Raw genomic sequence first — 16,032 nt, 5'->3', positions numbered from 1 at the left:
TCGGTGGAAAAACACTCTTCTTCCTTGCATCCATTGCCTCTTGTAACTTCCTTTGGCTTCGAGATGGCAGACCCTTGTGAGGATATTAATCCTAAGATGATCGGTGGTGAGCTTTGGAAGAAGGTTTGCTTTTGCTTGGGTGAGGAGGAGGAGAGAGGGGCTACAGTTTTAAAACCTAATAATTAGGTTTTAATCTTGTAAATAACTCTTTATAATAGTTGTATTTATATATCTCAACTGAGTTTGGTTAGCTAATCAAAAATCTGCATCCATTAACTCAAACTCCAAATTGTTTGCCTCAAATTTGATTCACAACCAAAATAGGTTGGTTCAAAATTAAATTACTTTTAATTTAAACCAAATCAATTTGCCACATTGTCTTCAAAAGTTGTGGCTAAACTAGGATTGATCCGGTGTATTGTGCATGTTTACACGTTTCAAAGTCGTGCGTAGCGAAAGAAAAAAAATAAATAATTACAATTAATTAGTATGATATTTGCAACACACGCATACAAAATATAGCAAGTACATAACATAATTGAAAACTAAACTTTTTAAAGAATAATAATTTGTTCTAGACATGTTTGGCAGATGACATTGAGCAAAAATAAAATCGACATCAATCGAGCGACTCTACCAAAACTAATAGCTTCCATGAAGCCACGTAGATGGTCGCGTTCCTTCACGATTGAGGTCCTGTAGTTTAATAATGGAAATGAACAAGATGTGACTGGGCTGCTCCTTTGAAACCGTTCGTTTGAGGTTGATGGAATACTAACCTTCTTCGATTGGAGTTCAATTATCTAACGCCTGCATAGTGATCTTTCATAGTTCTCATGAAGCGATTTTATATCTAAGGTAAGGTTGCAATGAATTAAAAAAATGGTTGTTAAATTTTGTTCTGATACTTCTCTAACATAGTCTTTGATGGATCATACTCTGTCCACAGATTCAACAAAGCCCCCATTGTTACCTCATCTTCTATAACTCGGATTAAATCTTCAAATCTAAGCCTGGTATCGCCGAGTTAGCTTCACAGGCCAGCCCAACTTTAGCATGCAGGACACGATCCAAACTGTGCGAGTTAGACTGAGTCACGAATCGATCGAATTACACCTCATACAGATTCGACGCCATTCTCATTTTCACCCTTTCTTCCCCCCAAGTTTCGACTACCTTTTTAAGAATCTTGTTGTCATCAGGAACAAAAAAAAAGAAGAATTTTAGCGAAATGAAAAATGCATTTCGTAATTAGTATTACGAAGACGAACATCTTCTCTAAAAAGATGTCCTCGTCTGTGTACCTGTCCGTCTATTTCGTGGCAGTTGGCATTGAGATAAGCATTAAGGAATTAGGTACACGTGGATCCATACGTAACGTCCCGTTTATTTATTGATGGCGACCAAATTAAAGACCGCGCCTCGCTACCACCAGTTCGGCGATGAGATTCTCCAGATCGCACCGCGACGATCCGCCCTCCTCCACCGCCGCCCTCGCCGTTGCCGCTAGTTCTGTGGCCTTCTTCGCGGTCTCTTCCCTCCCCCCGCCCGCCTCCATGAACCGCGTGACCACCGAGGCGATGGCCTCCCGTGGCACCACCGTCTTCTCCGCTTCGGCTTCGGCGCGCGGCCCCTCCCACACCCTCCGTCCCGCGCCGATCACTTCCACCACCAGACGCTCGTTGATGAACTGCTCGAATACCAGCGGCCACGTCAGCATTGGCACCCCGGCGGCGGCGGCTTCCAGAACAGAGTTCCATCCGCAGTGGGTGAGGAAGGCCCCCACGGCCCGGTGACCGAGGATGGCCACCTGCGGCACCCAGCCCCGGGCCACCAGTCCCCGCCCCTTCAACCGTTCCTCCCATCCCTCCTCCATCCATTCGTTGTCCTCCGCCGCCCTCAACGCCCACAGGAACGGCCGGCCCGAGGCTTCCAGCCCAGCCGCCAGCTCCTGCAGCTGCTCGTCCGTGAAGAAGCACCAGCTCCCGAAGCACACAAACACCACCGACCCCTCCTCCCGCTCGTCCAACCACCGCAGGCACTCCTTTCCGGTCGCCTCCCCTGTTTCGCCTCCTCCCCGCTCGATGCCCGCGTTGGCGGCGAGCGCGACAGGGCCCACGAACCAGGCGCGCCGGGCGTCAACCTGGCGGTACTCCTCGCAGTACTCGCCCTCGAGGCCGCTGAAGGTGTTGACCACCACGCCGTGACACGTCAGCTGCGCCTGCTTCATCCGATCCCACGCGGCGGTCATGCTATCGGGCGCCTTTAAAAAGTTCGGGAGCTCCGCCCGTGGGATGGAGATCGACCTCCCTGGCAGACCCGGGACCGTCACGATCGGAGTAGGACTACTACTCCCATTGTTGATGGCTAGCTCCGACCGGATGCGGAAGAGGTTGTTCATGACGAGCTGGGGGAAGCAGCCGACGGCGTGGAAGGTAATGCGAGGGATGCCGAGGTCAGCGGCGATGGAAGTGGCCCACCAGTAGGGGATGTCGGCGACGACGGCGTCGGGGCGGTGGAGTCGGATGAGTTCGTCGTGGGCGGACTGGGCGAGCTCGACGGCCTTGTAGACGCGCCAGGTTTCAGAGGCGGGGGCGGTAGCGATGTTCTCAACACCAGCGGGGAGCCCGACGGAAGGGAAGGGGAAGAGGAGGAGTCGGACGGAGCGGCCAGCAGCGGCGGAGCGGTCGAGGGTGGAACGGACGAGGGCAGCGTTGGCTGGTGTGAGGACGAGTGTGGGCTCGACTCCGGGGCGGGCGGCGAAGAGGCAGGCAAGGTCAACCATGGGAATCATGTGGCCGGAGGCGAAGAACGGGATGAAGAAGACGCGGAGGGGCGCGGTGGCGGTGACAGTGGCTCCATCGTCAGAGGTGGCAGAGAAGGATGCGGCGGCCATCGAGGATTGGATTAATTACGTGTTGAAAAGGGCAATGGTATTGGTGGAGGATGAGTCGAAGAACAGGCCATTTCTCCGGTGCCATATATAGAGAAATTATAGAGGCTTGACGAGTCACGTGTTGGCCTGGCCGACCACGTGCCGGATCGTGTGGTACTGAATATTGATAATTTACTTTGTGTTATGCTCCCAAAAAATTCGTTTTATTTCAATGAACATATTAAAGTTGGATCTTTAATAAATTAATACGCAAGGTGCTAATTGAATATTCATAAAACGTTATATCATTAATATTTTTCACATGCAGTTTTAATATTAATAACTAATAATTTTTATTATTTGATGAATAATTATTTAAGTTGTACAATAAATTGTTTGATCAAAGCCTCCATCCGACCGAAAAATGACATGAAAAGATGAATGACCTAGTGCCGTGGTTCAGATCTTCCAATAAATCGGGGTCCAAAATCTAATCAAGATTTTCGAATCTTTCTACTCATCTCAAATATTTACGTCATTAAAAAAAAAAAATAAATCTAATATTGTGTGATATAATAGCCGTTTAGGGTTCATACGACGAGTTCAAAATTCAAATCGATCGGATGACGAAATCCCCCTTTCCTCCCTCTTTTTCCGCCTCCTTCCGACTCGAAGACGAAGATGGACGAGAGTTGGAGAGAGGGAGAGCGGCGATGAACACTGCGACGGCTGCGTACACTCCGGCGACCGCATCGTCGAGGACCCGATCTGCTGCGACCTCCACGCGCGACCGCCGGGATGCCCGCAGCGGTGGCGACAGTAGCTACTTCCCCGGCTGCCGGAAAGACACCAACTGCCACTGCGAGATCTGCCTCGCTAGCATCCATGCCACCCGCGATCTCCTCCCCTCCGCGGTATCCTCGCTTCACCAGTCCTCCATCACCAAGCTGTTCGATCCCCGGCCCAATAAGGCAGCGCTGGCGCCGGTCCCTTACGGCGACGAAAGCCCTCCCTCCACCCCCGAGTCCGCCGATTCCACCGTCACCCCTCCCTCTACTCCGCAAATCCGATATCCGGTTAAATCTAGCGCCGTGGAGGATAAATCCGTCCAAAAGAAGCATTCTTGGCCGCTTTTCTCCTCCCCGGTAAGGGTTCTCGTCGGGTTGCTTTTGCTGTGGGCGGCGGACTCAGGCATCTCGGCGCTGCTGTCCAAAGATTTCGGCCCTAAGCTGACGCCGGCTGTGGTTTCCCGATTCGGCGAGGAATCTCGAGTCCTCAGAAACGATCTGAAGGGCATGTTGGAGCTTCTGCAGAAAAGACTGGAAGGCGTACTTGACGGGAAGGTTGCAAATTGCAGTTCGATCGATTCCGAATGGAAAATAAATCAGGTTCTCCTCTCCTTTCTCGACAATTATCTAACATCTCGCTCCAAAATCCATAAAGATGCTGCATTGAGAAACAATTGCTGCAGGATGATCAATTCTTTTTCCAGTGGAGGTGTGTGCTGCACAATTCGATAGCAGAGAGAGTGAGCATTTGGGGAAGTCCCCTGAAAACAACAGGCCTGCTCGCCACAGGCCCTTCTCCTCCATCAATGACGCTTTTATCCGGCAAGATCAAAGAAGTAACACATCTCATCCCTCAAAGGAGTCTCTTTTTTTTCTTCTTTCCATCATTGCTTAAGCTTATTCTCAATCTGTGATCTCAGTGGTCAGATGGGAATCTGCAAACCACGACCAGAACAAGCAACGGCAGCTCATGGATGTACGAGAGGTGGAGCTCAGCCGCGCTGCATTTGGACGCCGAGACTTGGGTTTTGCAGTACGAGCAGAGCTGTCTGTTTCAAGGGCGAGGACTGATTCCAGTGGCGTGGGAGGCGCTGAGGCTGAAAACGCTGAAGAAATTGAAAAGACGAGTCTTTCGCACGCTGAGGCAATGCTGCAGTCTGGAACAGCATCGAATGGCATTTCCGACGTAGGTAGAAAGAAGTACATTTCTGGTGATATGCGATCATGTCTTGGTGGTTAGTGCCTTGAATTGAAATGTATGTAATGCTGCTGACGGTAGCCTAACTAGAAAGCATTTGAGTCACTAACGCTAATATCACATTGTTAGCAATATTCAAATTAAATCACTAAGACATGCAAATATAAGTTCGATACAAGGATTTGTTTAAAACCCAAGTGTTTCCTGAAGTTAGACAAGCTCAGAAGCATTATCAACAGCAAAATATTGACTTACTATCTCACCAAAGGCAAACACCATTAACAGAAACACATTTTTCACACGCTGCATCACCAATTACTAGGCTTCTGTGCCGATCACCAACAGAAGCAGCCCTGCAGCAAAAATGTAGTTAAGAGATTGCCTGAAACATGAAACAAAGACAAAATTATTAAAACCAAGATGCCAGGTGTACCTTAACATGGTTAAGGAATAAACTTCCCACCATGATGCCACAGCTTAATCATCTAGTGACAGTGGGAAACATGGCTTCCTAGAGTAGGAACTGAAGATGAGACCCAAAGTGAAGTAGAACTAAAGAGAACAAAAGATAAAATCAACTACGGTCAATATGCATGAAGATAGACAAGAAAAAAGAGAGATCTATGAAGTTCACTACACCTCACTTCTTCCTACAAAAAAACTGGAAGAAGGGACAAGGTTAGATCTTACTAACTTCTGAAGATTAAAACGATGTGGACAAGGATAATACAGAATAGATAACATACAAAGGACTCATCCCCATAGATCTTGCTCTACCATGAAACAGTGGAATAAAAGTCATATACTTGACTAAGCTCGATGTATATTTCAACGGTTTATCCTACAATGGATTCTACTTATACACAATAAGCATTGTTAGAGATCAACAACTAAATAGGTCTATGAACAATGCACAACCACTAAACTATTGTCAATCAACTTCATCAAATCCCATCACAAGCTCTATTGATCCCAACAAACAATATAGGACATTACTTCTACCTGATTGTTTCTAGTAAGACTTGCTTAATCTAATGCTAGAAAACTCAAGAAAGGACACCCATATTTACGACAAACTACATACATAAGCACTTTAACGAACTTAAAGAGGGACTCCCTCAATCATCTGCAATATCCAACTGGAGAATCCGTCTCAAGTTCTCCGTAGCAATGGCAGTGTCGAATAGGAAGTCACTGGCAGATGAAGGGGATTCTCTAGTAGGAGAAGTTGGTGCAGATTTTGAGAGAGAGTGAAGCATAACATCAGATATCGGAATTTGAAGTTCTAGAGAAACACTACGCTTCTGGCGAAGGGAAAATGTAGGGATGGGCAAACAACTGGGAGGCGGTGAGTTTGAGTAGGCAGGCCCTGCCCACCGTTCAGAACAAGATGCTTTTTCACTAAAGGCGTCTCCTTTAGGAGAAGGTGGGGTGTTCGGCGAAATGGTTTTCCTCTTCCTTCTTTGTTTTTGCTGTTGGTCTGAGTAAAAGCTGGGAGATTTCGGCTCACTAAAGCCATACCAGTAGCACAATCGAGAGCAGCGCGATGGCAGAACTCGAATGGCAGACTCGAAGCTGCGGCAGCTAAACCCTCCAAAATCTCTCGAAGGCTGTGACTTGCCTCTGCTGTAATATTTACTCCGATGCGATCCAACTACAACCACAGTTTCCATCCCCACAGGTTGAATTTTTACCTCAAAACTGCTCACCTTCAGATTCACAGAAAAACATAGAAAAATCAGGAGATTTACAAAATTTCAAGGATATGCGTAAATCGCGGCAGCAACAAAGAAACACGACTCATCTCAATACTTAAGAAAAAGTCAAAAAACCTCTGCATTTGATGTCATACCTGACAAGATAGAGTCTAAAACAAAGGAACCACAGCGCGTTCGACAAACAAGCCGATCTAACTTCCGCAAATCGAAAAAACTACTCAAATCAGAAACCAGGATCTCCAAATAAAATTTTTCCGCAGACTAATCAACCAACGAAGGGAAAATGTAAATCCCTAAACCCAGATGGAAGCACATAAAACACATAGAAGAAGTACGAGACACAGTAAAGAACGCACCAGTTTATCCCGAGAAACAGACGGCCAGAGCACCCGGATTTACCCACCGGAACGACCAGAACGCCAACTCCAAGTGATAGAGGAAGGACGGAGATGGACTCGCAATCCCAAATCAGATCTGGATCATCTGAACTCCGAGACCCTTCCACGGACGTGAAACTAGACTAAAAGCTGGATTTAAAATTAAATCAAGTCCAAGCGAAGTCGAACAAATTTCGCTATTCGGGCCCAGAAAAGATGAACAAGTTGCGACTTGCAGGCCCGCGTAGGAAAGTTCCATGCGAGAAACAATCATGACCATTGACCGGGTCCGGAGAGCTCATCATCCCACGGTCACGGGTAAAGCAGTGGCTTTATTCGGACATAAAAGTTGAAAATAAAAATTCTGAAAATTAAATAAAAAAAGAAGTTTTCGTTTACTTAACTGTTCATTTTTTACATCAAGTGTTTTGTTCATCGTCTTTTTGTCATTAATTTTTTTTGTTTTTTTTCCTTGTTGAGCTTGGACCAGTGTGCGAAAACAGTAGAGAGAAGAAGAATTTTAGTATTGAGTAAACGTCAATAAACTCCGGGTAATTTTTTTTTATTTATAGAAAAAGGAAAAGGAAATATATATATATATATATATATATATATATATATATATATATAAAGATAAAATACTAGCCATGGAGCTTTTTGAATCGCGGCTTCTTCGTGCCCTAACTAAAACCCTACTCTTCTTCACCTCTTCGTCTGCTTCAGCTTCTCCGACGATCCCGTGGCGGCTCTCCAATCCATCGTCTCCCCATCGCGCCCCTCCTCTTCCCGGAGTTCTTCCTCCATGGCGCTCGTCGGGCCCGCAGCGGACCGTATCCTTCCTTCTTCCCGTCGCTTCTCGCAGTAGGCTTAATTATCCAAACACGCCAACCATAATGTTTAATGTTTCCTGCACTGATCCTTATAAAGGAAAAACCATACGATTTTGATCTTAGCAATTCAAGCAAAAGGTTGCCAGCACACAAAACTGCTTTGGGATAGTCCGACGAATTCAAGCAAAAGGTGATCTAAATGAATCCACTGTTGCAATTGCCTTTAAAATGAAGGAACAAAGGCATCCAATACCGTCAATGGAATGTCATGCTTCTGTTGTCCGACGGAGAGAATGCTTGATGACGGTGTGGTTGAGATCTTCTTGATATTCCTTCAACTTGAGCCAGTCCTTGCAATGAACCTCTATGCATTTGTTCGGAGTCTGGAGAAATTTTATCTATATTATCTTCAGCTTTGCCGTCCTCTTCAATTTGATCTTTATCATCCTCCACAATCTTACCGAAATTAAATATCACCTTGTAGCAGAATAATCAAATGGTACCACAATAGGATTATTTGCAGGCTTTCGCGATGATCTAGGGTTCAGTTGGCTTTGAGAGTTCCTTCTCTCATTGATCGACTTAAAGCACTTGTCAAAGTTTAAGATAATGTCAACTGGATCATTAGCAGTGCTAGATTCTGTTTGATCTCCACCACTGCCAGTGCCAGGATGATCAGAACATTCCTCATGATCCATGACATTGTTTCTTGCTGAACTATCAATACGAGTCTGCTCACAGTCACTTTTCGTATCCAGTGGTATGACCTCCTCAGCATGCAGTTTTGGAGGCTCTATGTCGTCCTTGACTTCTTGCAAATCTGAAGGCTCCTTGTGCTCCACAACATGAAAATCTGATCGCGCGACTCCAGAAAAATGATAGAGTGGGAGAGCTACACTGGATTTAATCTGCTTGACTTTACTCACATTCTTATCCTGGAGGTTGAAAACAAAAACATTATGCAAAGACGAGATGAATTTACTATTGATATATATAGCAGGAGAAGTTACTAACTTCACAACTGATGTTGCTGATTTACAAACGAAAAAAATAGCAACCATACAGGTCAGCTTAACTACGAAGGAAAACGGTGTTATGAATTTTATTAGTGAAGTAATATTGTAAATTTAATTAGCCAAATAGTCCAAATAAACACTCAAAAGAATCCCGGTTTAACTCCAAAGTTCAGCGACTCTCAAGTTTCACTTTCTTAATGACAGTGATCCTGACTCTGTAGGAAGTATAACTTCTTCATAACTGTTGCTTATGTGAGCCTACTTGGAAAAATATCTCATGTAGCTTGTCAAGTTATGTGATTAATCCATGTAGTCATAGATAAATTCTCTCTTATACAATAGTAAAATAATTGCCAACTATAACACTGCAACTGATTATGAAGGCACAAAGAATACCTGACTAATGCGACCCACTTTATCAGCAGAGGTAAGCTTTTTTCTAGAGGAAGAATTTCCAAATAAGGCTCCAAAAGCATGAGTAGGCTTATCCAATAATTGGACGGAGGCAATTCCACCCTATAAAGATATCCATAGATATCTCAATAAACTCAATGATCAGTAAAAGGACAGAAACAGCTGGAAAGAAACGCACTTGTTTTTGTAGAAGATGTTCAACGTTTTTCTTATCCCTCGTTTCATTCTTGATTTTCTCAGTTTTCTCAGATTGCATCAATGAGGACTGAATTCCAGACAATGGCAAAGCATTATTTTCTTGCTCCATCACAGTAGCTGGCATGTTCCCACTTCTTGGCCTTGAGATAGACTGTTTGGGGCAGTCTTCTACAGCATCTGTAACATGCCCAATTGTTTTAACAGTTTCAACACTTGTTTCCATACCAATGCCACTACTCTGATCAACATGTTCAGAATTTGTAGACTTCATAAGTTCATTGGTAGCTGGAATTGATCCAGTGTTGCCGTTATCTTCCTCCATATGCTGCAGTATCAGTGTAAGCAGTATTAAAGACAGGTAAATATTTGGAACTAAATGTTGATATCTTGAGAATGCTCATAACTTACTGCTTCTAGCCTCCTCTCCTTTAGCTCTTCAGCTATCCCCTCAAAAGCAGAAGAATTGGAAATGGAACACTTGATAATTTCAATTACAGAAAGCAGACGGTGTTCAATAAAAGGGTGCTTTGACTTCACCAGCCGTCGTAATTTTACAGAAGTAGTAGGCATCAGCCTTGCTTTTCAATCAAACAAGATAATCATAATGAATAAGTTCCGATGTAAGAGCTGGAATATCAGCAAAAATGTTCAAATTTTACCAATCTCAAGTAGAGTTTTATTAGGCAATATATATCCAGTACTCTCATCCTCTGCGCGTGCAATACTATCTCTCCACTGATAAAGACCCTGTTTAAGATGCATGATTGCCATTAACTCAGAGAAAAGGATAGGTCATGCCAAAAATGTAAATAATGAATACTAAGGTATTCTAAGAAATCATCAATAACTGCAAATTTTGATTAACAGTTCCAGAGTTTTTTCCCCCAATCCATAGGATTTCTAGAAACCTCATGAAACTGATATTTGGTTATCTTCTCTTACATGAGAATTCATGTGCATTGGAAGAATTTGAACCCGAGTGCAGAGAGGGATAAAAAAACTCAAACAAAAAGATGTGTCTATATCACTTCTCCATGAACTTTACTAATATACCATCTATGCTAATGAACTAGGTAGGGTTGCAGTGAAAGAAAACTGTTTTTTAGATCTTGTTGCAACTGGGTTCTCCTTTGACAATATGAAAACTTATGTTTCTATAGTTATTGAACTTACGATTAATAATAAAAAGTATTGCATGTTTATTATCCTACATCCCACACTGATGCAAAGATAAGGATTGCATTATTTCTAGTTAATATTATTAATCGTATACATAATATAATAGGAATATTAATGTACAATAGTAATTATCCCCTCAAATCCCAATATGATAATCCAATTTTCCTCTGCATTGATATACCATGCCACAGACTCCAGGAGCTAATTCTCCCATTAATATCTTTCTAAGATTTGAACTTGAATACCAAATATAATCTGAGAGAAATAACAGGTATAATATGCTAACATGTGTCTCTGCCCCAATATCAGATGAATCAATGTGCAGTTTCTAGCTACAACAGATATATACTTGATTAAAGCTATTTCAGCATATCATCTAAGTACTTGAATGATAAGATCTAAAGAATTAATAAGTGCATAAATCATGCTTTTATCTGAGAAATAATATGCCAACCATGTATTAGTATCAAAAGCACACCAAGAATACCCATCATGCTCAATCTCACATTTATTTCAATTGGAAAGCAGATCAGTGATATAAAAGTAAAATGTCGAATATACTTACAGCTGCAACTGCAAGTTGCTCTGCATTTAAATCAACGTATGATAACCTGTTGATGATGTCAAAAGAGAAAAAGGTAAGAAGAAGAGGGGAACTTTATAAAAAGGATCTGTAGCAAATTAACGAAGACAAGAAAGCCGGATTTCATTTGAACAACAACTACAAATTAAAGAATGATAGGAATGACAAACCCATAGATGTTAAGATATGATGTGTCTGAATAAAGTTCTTTCTCATAAAGTTGCATGCTGATTTCACCAGTGTGCTTGTAGACCTGAAAATAGTCACCATGAATAGAAGTATGTTACACAGAATCAAATAACAATTGTCTTACACAGAACAGAAAACATAGTGCACAAATAATATTCATTTTGAGCTTAGACTAAGTGGTTGTTTTCAATTTATAAATGACTACATCAAATTGACCTCCAATAGAAGATCATTGTCATCTGATGACTCTGCTAGCAATCTTCTCTTCATCTGATCATATATAAAAAACAGGTAATGTGTATCTTCTCTGGCATACCTATAAGAAGCAACTATAGTCAGAATCTTATAATAGTGGGTGGGTAAATACAATAAAATAAAGTATTTAAGTGCCAACATAGATGAATAAAAAAAACTATATGGAAAGATTAAATATTTTGCACTCTACTTTAGCATTTCATCTGGAATAGGGCGCAATCTCCAATCTGCATTCTGGTACCTGCATCAATTAACTTATTAGCTCAACAAAAAAATAGAAATATGATAATAAATTATTTAATAGAAGTATGATAAAGTTCAGAAAGCTACTCTTTGTTAGCATTTACTCCACAAAAATGATTCAGAAGATACTCCAGACTGTTCCTTTCCAATTGCAATACCCTTGATGCCTGTATAACGAAAAATAGATAACACCAAGTTTCTGAGAACAAGAACTCAATGTACCTAAACATAAGCATATCCAAACTGCAAGCAAGACAAATCAAGAAAAAAGAATTGCAGAAGCTTGGCTATTTTACAACCCTACCACATAGAGTATGTCACATTATTGGGGTCTCCATTATTGGAGATTTTGAATCCTGAATATACCATTATACAATCATAACAAGTAGCCCTTTAGCTGACTAGGGTAATTAGATCTTCAATTGCAATGGATAACAGAATATTTGGTTGAAAATAGTACATATTTCTAACAATTCAAATGTTGAAAATTCTTCCGAAAAAAGTCTGGTATGACTCATCTATTCCAGAATTTGCAAAAGTTAAACCCATAAAGAAACTGGTGGAAATGTTTACCTGTCCAGTGTCAAAAAGGTTGCACACATATATGCCAAAATCCCGTTGCAGCCAAATGATATCACAATCAGCCCCATGCATTATCTAGAGTAGAAGGTAAACATAATGAATAAATTAAGTTGTAAATTTTAATCAGTTTTGAAAGAAAATATAAACCACCTTTCTCTTGGAATGATCTTTAAAAACTTCTCTCAGGTGTGGTCCAATATGTATTCTTAACTTGAGGGTGTCAATCACAAAATCTTCAGCTCTTGTAGATATTTGCATCAAACAGGTTAGCCCCTGGAATGACCGGTACTGGTTGTGTTCCAAATCCACCTAGAATGGAAAATTTAACCATCAAACACATTCAAAACCAGTAATAAATTTCAGTTTTTAAAGGAACATATTTTCCAATCCTTTGTATCAATATATTTCCTTAAAAATATGAGATGAGCCAATATAATGAGTGTATGATTTTGCCAATAAACTTGCATTCAAAGTAGAAGCAACAAACAATCTTCACATTTTATACCATGACAACTAAGTAGAATACGGTTCTGCAATAAATTTTTCTTAGTAATTATTTTCACAAATTTGGAAAACATTAACAATAGAAAGTTATCATGCAGGGTCTCCTCAAAGCTAAGATAAAAAGTCTTGCTTCAATTTCTCAAACACCAACTAGCTAGTTATTCCACAAGTTATTCTCACAATAAAAAAGCTAGTGTGAATCGAGAACAATATTCCAGTGGTATGGTCACTTCAGAGCTAACATAAGTAGTTGTGCTCAACTGTTCAAATACTACCTGCAGCCAGGGGAAGTTAGTTTGAGATTTATCTTTGTTTTTCTATGTAGCATATATTAGTTCCTGAACAACATGAGATAAAATCCACAATTAAATCACTGGCATGGCTGACTCAAAGCTAGCAGATGAATTTATTTAGTGACAGTTGTATACTAAGTGAATCAATAATCAGATAAAATATAGAATAACTACTATTTTTAAACATCGTGACAATTAAAGCACATGAACCACCAAAGAATATTTTAATGCGTTCAGCCTCTACGAGTAAAGAGAAAAAAAATACAATACTAAGTCCACAGAAAACTCTGGAAGGCACTAACCGCAAATTCATCTACACCCTGCAACTTAGCAGCTACCATTTTTAAGTCATTCACGCCTTCCACCAGCTTAAATGGAGTATTCTTGAGAGGAAGAGGTTGAATAGGTTCACCATCACACTTTCTATCAACAAAGTCCACAACAGAAAACTTTTCCTGTTTATTTAAGAAAAGCATAAATGAATTGTATAAAAAAGAAACTGAAACTTGTGGTAAACAAGACATATTTATGCAAGTATTTACTATAACAAAAAAAGATTTATATCAAGGGATCAAGTTTTTGAGAACTTGAGTACACCTAATACACATAAAATTTAGTTGACAATTTGGATGTCCATATGAATGATAAGAAACAGAGAGGTTCCCAACCCTCTTCCACTATCCCTTTCCTTTTGCCAACCTAAGTAAACTTTTACCCTTGTCTCCCCACCCTTTGCCTTTTCTCCTTTTCCTCCCCCTTTCTGTGGAACAAATAGACTCGGATTCTAATAAAACTCAACCCTAACATACAACAAAAAAGAGGTTGGGATTATAAGAAATTATCTATTCTCAAGCATTTAAGATTATTCCGTACATGATACTCAAGCCTTGAAACCCAAGCTTATTTCACACTAGTTGAGAGCATCTATTACTTCATTTAAATTTTCTAACCATTATGCAATGCTAAATAAGAAGTCACAACCCTAAGCTTGATTTGTCATTAAGAGGAACAAGCTAGAATGAGCTAGGTCTATAACACATTAAATATCTTTCTGAAGTTCCAAGAAAAGTTGTAGAGATAATGAGAACCAAAAGATGATCATAAGAAGCACATTAAAAAAAAAAGTGCCAACCATGTCAAGATGCCAATGTTATAGAATAATTTATACACCTAACCCAATAGAGACTCGAAGAGGTGCCCACCTTAAATCTGCAAGTGATGAGAACTATGCAGAATGCACGAAGCTTATTTATGTACCACAATATATTGATGATCCTTGAAGCATGTTGAACACCAACAACTACTCGTTTGTCATCAACAAAATAACTAACAGAGCTCACCAACAGAGGCAAGCAAACAATGTGTATCTTACATTTCTTTGAGATTTCACAAAATACTGACTTAGGCATCAAAAGTATTACCTCAAAAACACCCAGTAGGGGTATCATAACCTTATGAAACTAATCAAGTGCATGGCACTTGGCCGATTCGATATCCACAGATGTGCAGCTTTATTTGTTGGCAAAGAAGGTAGACGGATTATGTTGCCTACCATAATTGCATAATCACAGGATATCATCGCTTATACAGCAGTACAAATTTACAAAGATTGTTAAAAAAAAAGGAAACAATTTTCTGATATCAATCTATCTTGATAATTTCACTTCAAATAAAATACCATAGCTGAGAGATAGAACATAGTGAAGAAGGTACCAGCTTATGCGTGCATGTTAACCATCTAAATATGAAGGGGGAAATGAACATGGAAAATACAAAAATTTTGATAAACTGACCAGCGGATGAACGAACCGACTTCCATCTGTGCTCGTCTCCAACCATACATGATCAAAGGATTGATTCTTGTTATTTACTATTATGTTATACTCATCTTGTGGTCGTGGAATGGTCGGAATGTGAAATGGCACTTTCGAACGTGCTGCTGTTGTCCTCTTGTCCTTCATTGCTACATTAACAACTGGCGAAGAGCACGAGGCAGCTGGGAATGCCTCATTTTTGTCCGTACTGCGTGCACCCCTGTTCTTTTTCTTGTTCTTCCCGTAATCCAACAGAGACTCGCCATCTTCCAGTTCCATTGGCGTAGTTTTCCCACCTGACTCTTCCTCCTTCATCCTCAAACTCTTGAACTCGTCCATAGAGATTGCGACCCGATCGAGCAATTCGTCGTTGAGGCCGGCAAGCCAGTCATATGTCTCGTCGAGGTCCTCGCGCAGCTTCGGCGGCTTGCTACTCCCCCAGAGATTCTCCGGGACAGCGATGCTGCTCAAGGAAGACTCGGCTTTCTCCTTAATCTCCTAGACGGGCCTCGAACTCATCCAAATTGAAGAGGAAATGGAAGTCCTTACCAGCAGAGAGGAGGCCTTGGTTGCCGCAGCAGCGACGGGGCCGTCGATCAGTGTGCGGAGGCTGTCCGCCTTGTATTTCAGCGGCGAATCGGCGGCCGGGAATCTTCGCCCATGAATCGAAGGACTACTGTAAGATGGTTTACAGTAGATGGAGAATTAGGGTTTGCGGACCGCCATGGACGGGATCGAGGGGTTCCGTTTCGTGTCGGTGGGAGGAGATTTTAAAGCGGAGCAGTGGAAGCACACGATCGTGCCTTCGGAATGCATGAGCTTTTTATCGTAATTATAGTTTCTATAACAATAATAAAATTATTTTAACTTAATATATTTGTAAAATAGTTTTAGCACAATTACAGCAGATAAAAATTAGAAATAAAAAATCACTAATTATAAAAAAATACGAATAAGGTTTTTTAAAAAAAATAGA

At 41.4% G+C, this 16,032-nt stretch overlaps 4 protein-coding genes across 4 annotated transcripts; 1 reads left to right on the top strand and 3 right to left on the bottom strand.

The window, feature by feature from the left end:
- Positions 1-1,251: 1,251 nt before the first annotated feature.
- On the bottom strand, positions 1,252-2,935 carry LOC141824803 (putative UDP-glucosyl transferase 73B6). Its single transcript, XM_074712136.1, has one exon. It carries the CDS (start codon positions 2,894-2,896, stop codon positions 1,409-1,411), a length of 1,488 nt encoding a protein of 495 aa, XP_074568237.1. The 5' UTR covers positions 2,897-2,935; the 3' UTR covers positions 1,252-1,408.
- A 563-nt stretch (positions 2,936-3,498) lies between these two features.
- On the top strand, positions 3,499-4,864 carry LOC141822732 (uncharacterized). Its single transcript, XM_074710065.1, has 3 exons — positions 3,499-4,263; positions 4,347-4,499; positions 4,584-4,864. The coding sequence occupies exons 1-3, from the start codon at positions 3,499-3,501 to the stop codon at positions 4,851-4,853; spliced, it is 1,188 nt and encodes a 395-aa protein (XP_074566166.1). The 3' UTR covers positions 4,854-4,864.
- A 161-nt stretch (positions 4,865-5,025) lies between these two features.
- LOC141825010 (uncharacterized) lies at positions 5,026-7,094 on the bottom strand. Its single transcript, XM_074712373.1, has 3 exons — positions 6,936-7,094; positions 5,295-6,570; positions 5,026-5,214 (listed from the first exon to the last, which is right to left on the bottom strand). Exon 2 carries the CDS (start codon positions 6,532-6,534, stop codon positions 5,980-5,982), a length of 555 nt encoding a protein of 184 aa, XP_074568474.1. The 5' UTR covers positions 6,535-6,570; positions 6,936-7,094; the 3' UTR covers positions 5,026-5,214; positions 5,295-5,979.
- A 781-nt stretch (positions 7,095-7,875) lies between these two features.
- Positions 7,876-15,845, bottom strand: LOC141825009 (protein RRP6-like 1). Its single transcript, XM_074712372.1, has 15 exons — positions 15,606-15,845; positions 15,036-15,519; positions 13,545-13,697; positions 12,596-12,754; positions 12,437-12,520; positions 11,951-12,030; positions 11,811-11,861; positions 11,582-11,681; positions 11,347-11,429; positions 11,159-11,204; positions 10,074-10,161; positions 9,823-9,992; positions 9,395-9,739; positions 9,199-9,318; positions 7,876-8,721 (listed from the first exon to the last, which is right to left on the bottom strand). The coding sequence occupies exons 2-15, from the start codon at positions 15,393-15,395 to the stop codon at positions 8,260-8,262; spliced, it is 2,301 nt and encodes a 766-aa protein (XP_074568473.1). The 5' UTR covers positions 15,396-15,519; positions 15,606-15,845; the 3' UTR covers positions 7,876-8,259.
- Between the last annotated feature and the right edge of the window lie 187 nt (positions 15,846-16,032).

The sequence above is a fragment of the Curcuma longa genome, chromosome 3 (genome assembly GCF_044706935.1).
Source record: "Curcuma longa cultivar G26 ecotype Majalengka, Jawa Barat chromosome 3, ITB_CL_G26_1.1, whole genome shotgun sequence".
Taxonomy (NCBI): domain Eukaryota; kingdom Viridiplantae; phylum Streptophyta; class Magnoliopsida; order Zingiberales; family Zingiberaceae; genus Curcuma; species Curcuma longa.
This window is presented reverse-complemented; position numbering and strand designations above follow the sequence as displayed.

What these genes read in the sequence shown, in the direction of transcription:
- LOC141824803 (XM_074712136.1), bottom strand. Translation starts at nt 2,896, where the DNA reads ATGGCCGCCGCATCCTTCTCTGCCACCTCTGACGATGGAGCCACTGTC.
- LOC141822732 (XM_074710065.1), top strand. Translation starts at nt 3,499, where the DNA reads ATGACGAAATCCCCCTTTCCTCCCTCTTTTTCCGCCTCCTTCCGACTC. An exon ending in CCGAATGGAAAATAAATCAG is followed by an intron (nt 4,264 to 4,346) that starts GTTCTCCTCTCC and finishes CAATTGCTGCAG; the next exon opens with GATGATCAATTCTTTTTCCA. An exon ending in TATCCGGCAAGATCAAAGAA is followed by an intron (nt 4,500 to 4,583) that starts GTAACACATCTC and finishes CTGTGATCTCAG; the next exon opens with TGGTCAGATGGGAATCTGCA.
- LOC141825010 (XM_074712373.1), bottom strand. Translation starts at nt 6,534, where the DNA reads ATGGAAACTGTGGTTGTAGTTGGATCGCATCGGAGTAAATATTACAGC.
- LOC141825009 (XM_074712372.1), bottom strand. Translation starts at nt 15,395, where the DNA reads ATGGACGAGTTCAAGAGTTTGAGGATGAAGGAGGAAGAGTCAGGTGGG. An exon ending in TCATATCTTAACATCTATGG is followed by an intron (nt 11,205 to 11,346) that starts GTTTGTCATTCC and finishes CATCATCAACAG; the next exon opens with GTTATCATACGTTGATTTAA. An exon ending in TAAAACTCTACTTGAGATTG is followed by an intron (nt 9,993 to 10,073) that starts GTAAAATTTGAA and finishes TTGATTGAAAAG; the next exon opens with CAAGGCTGATGCCTACTACT.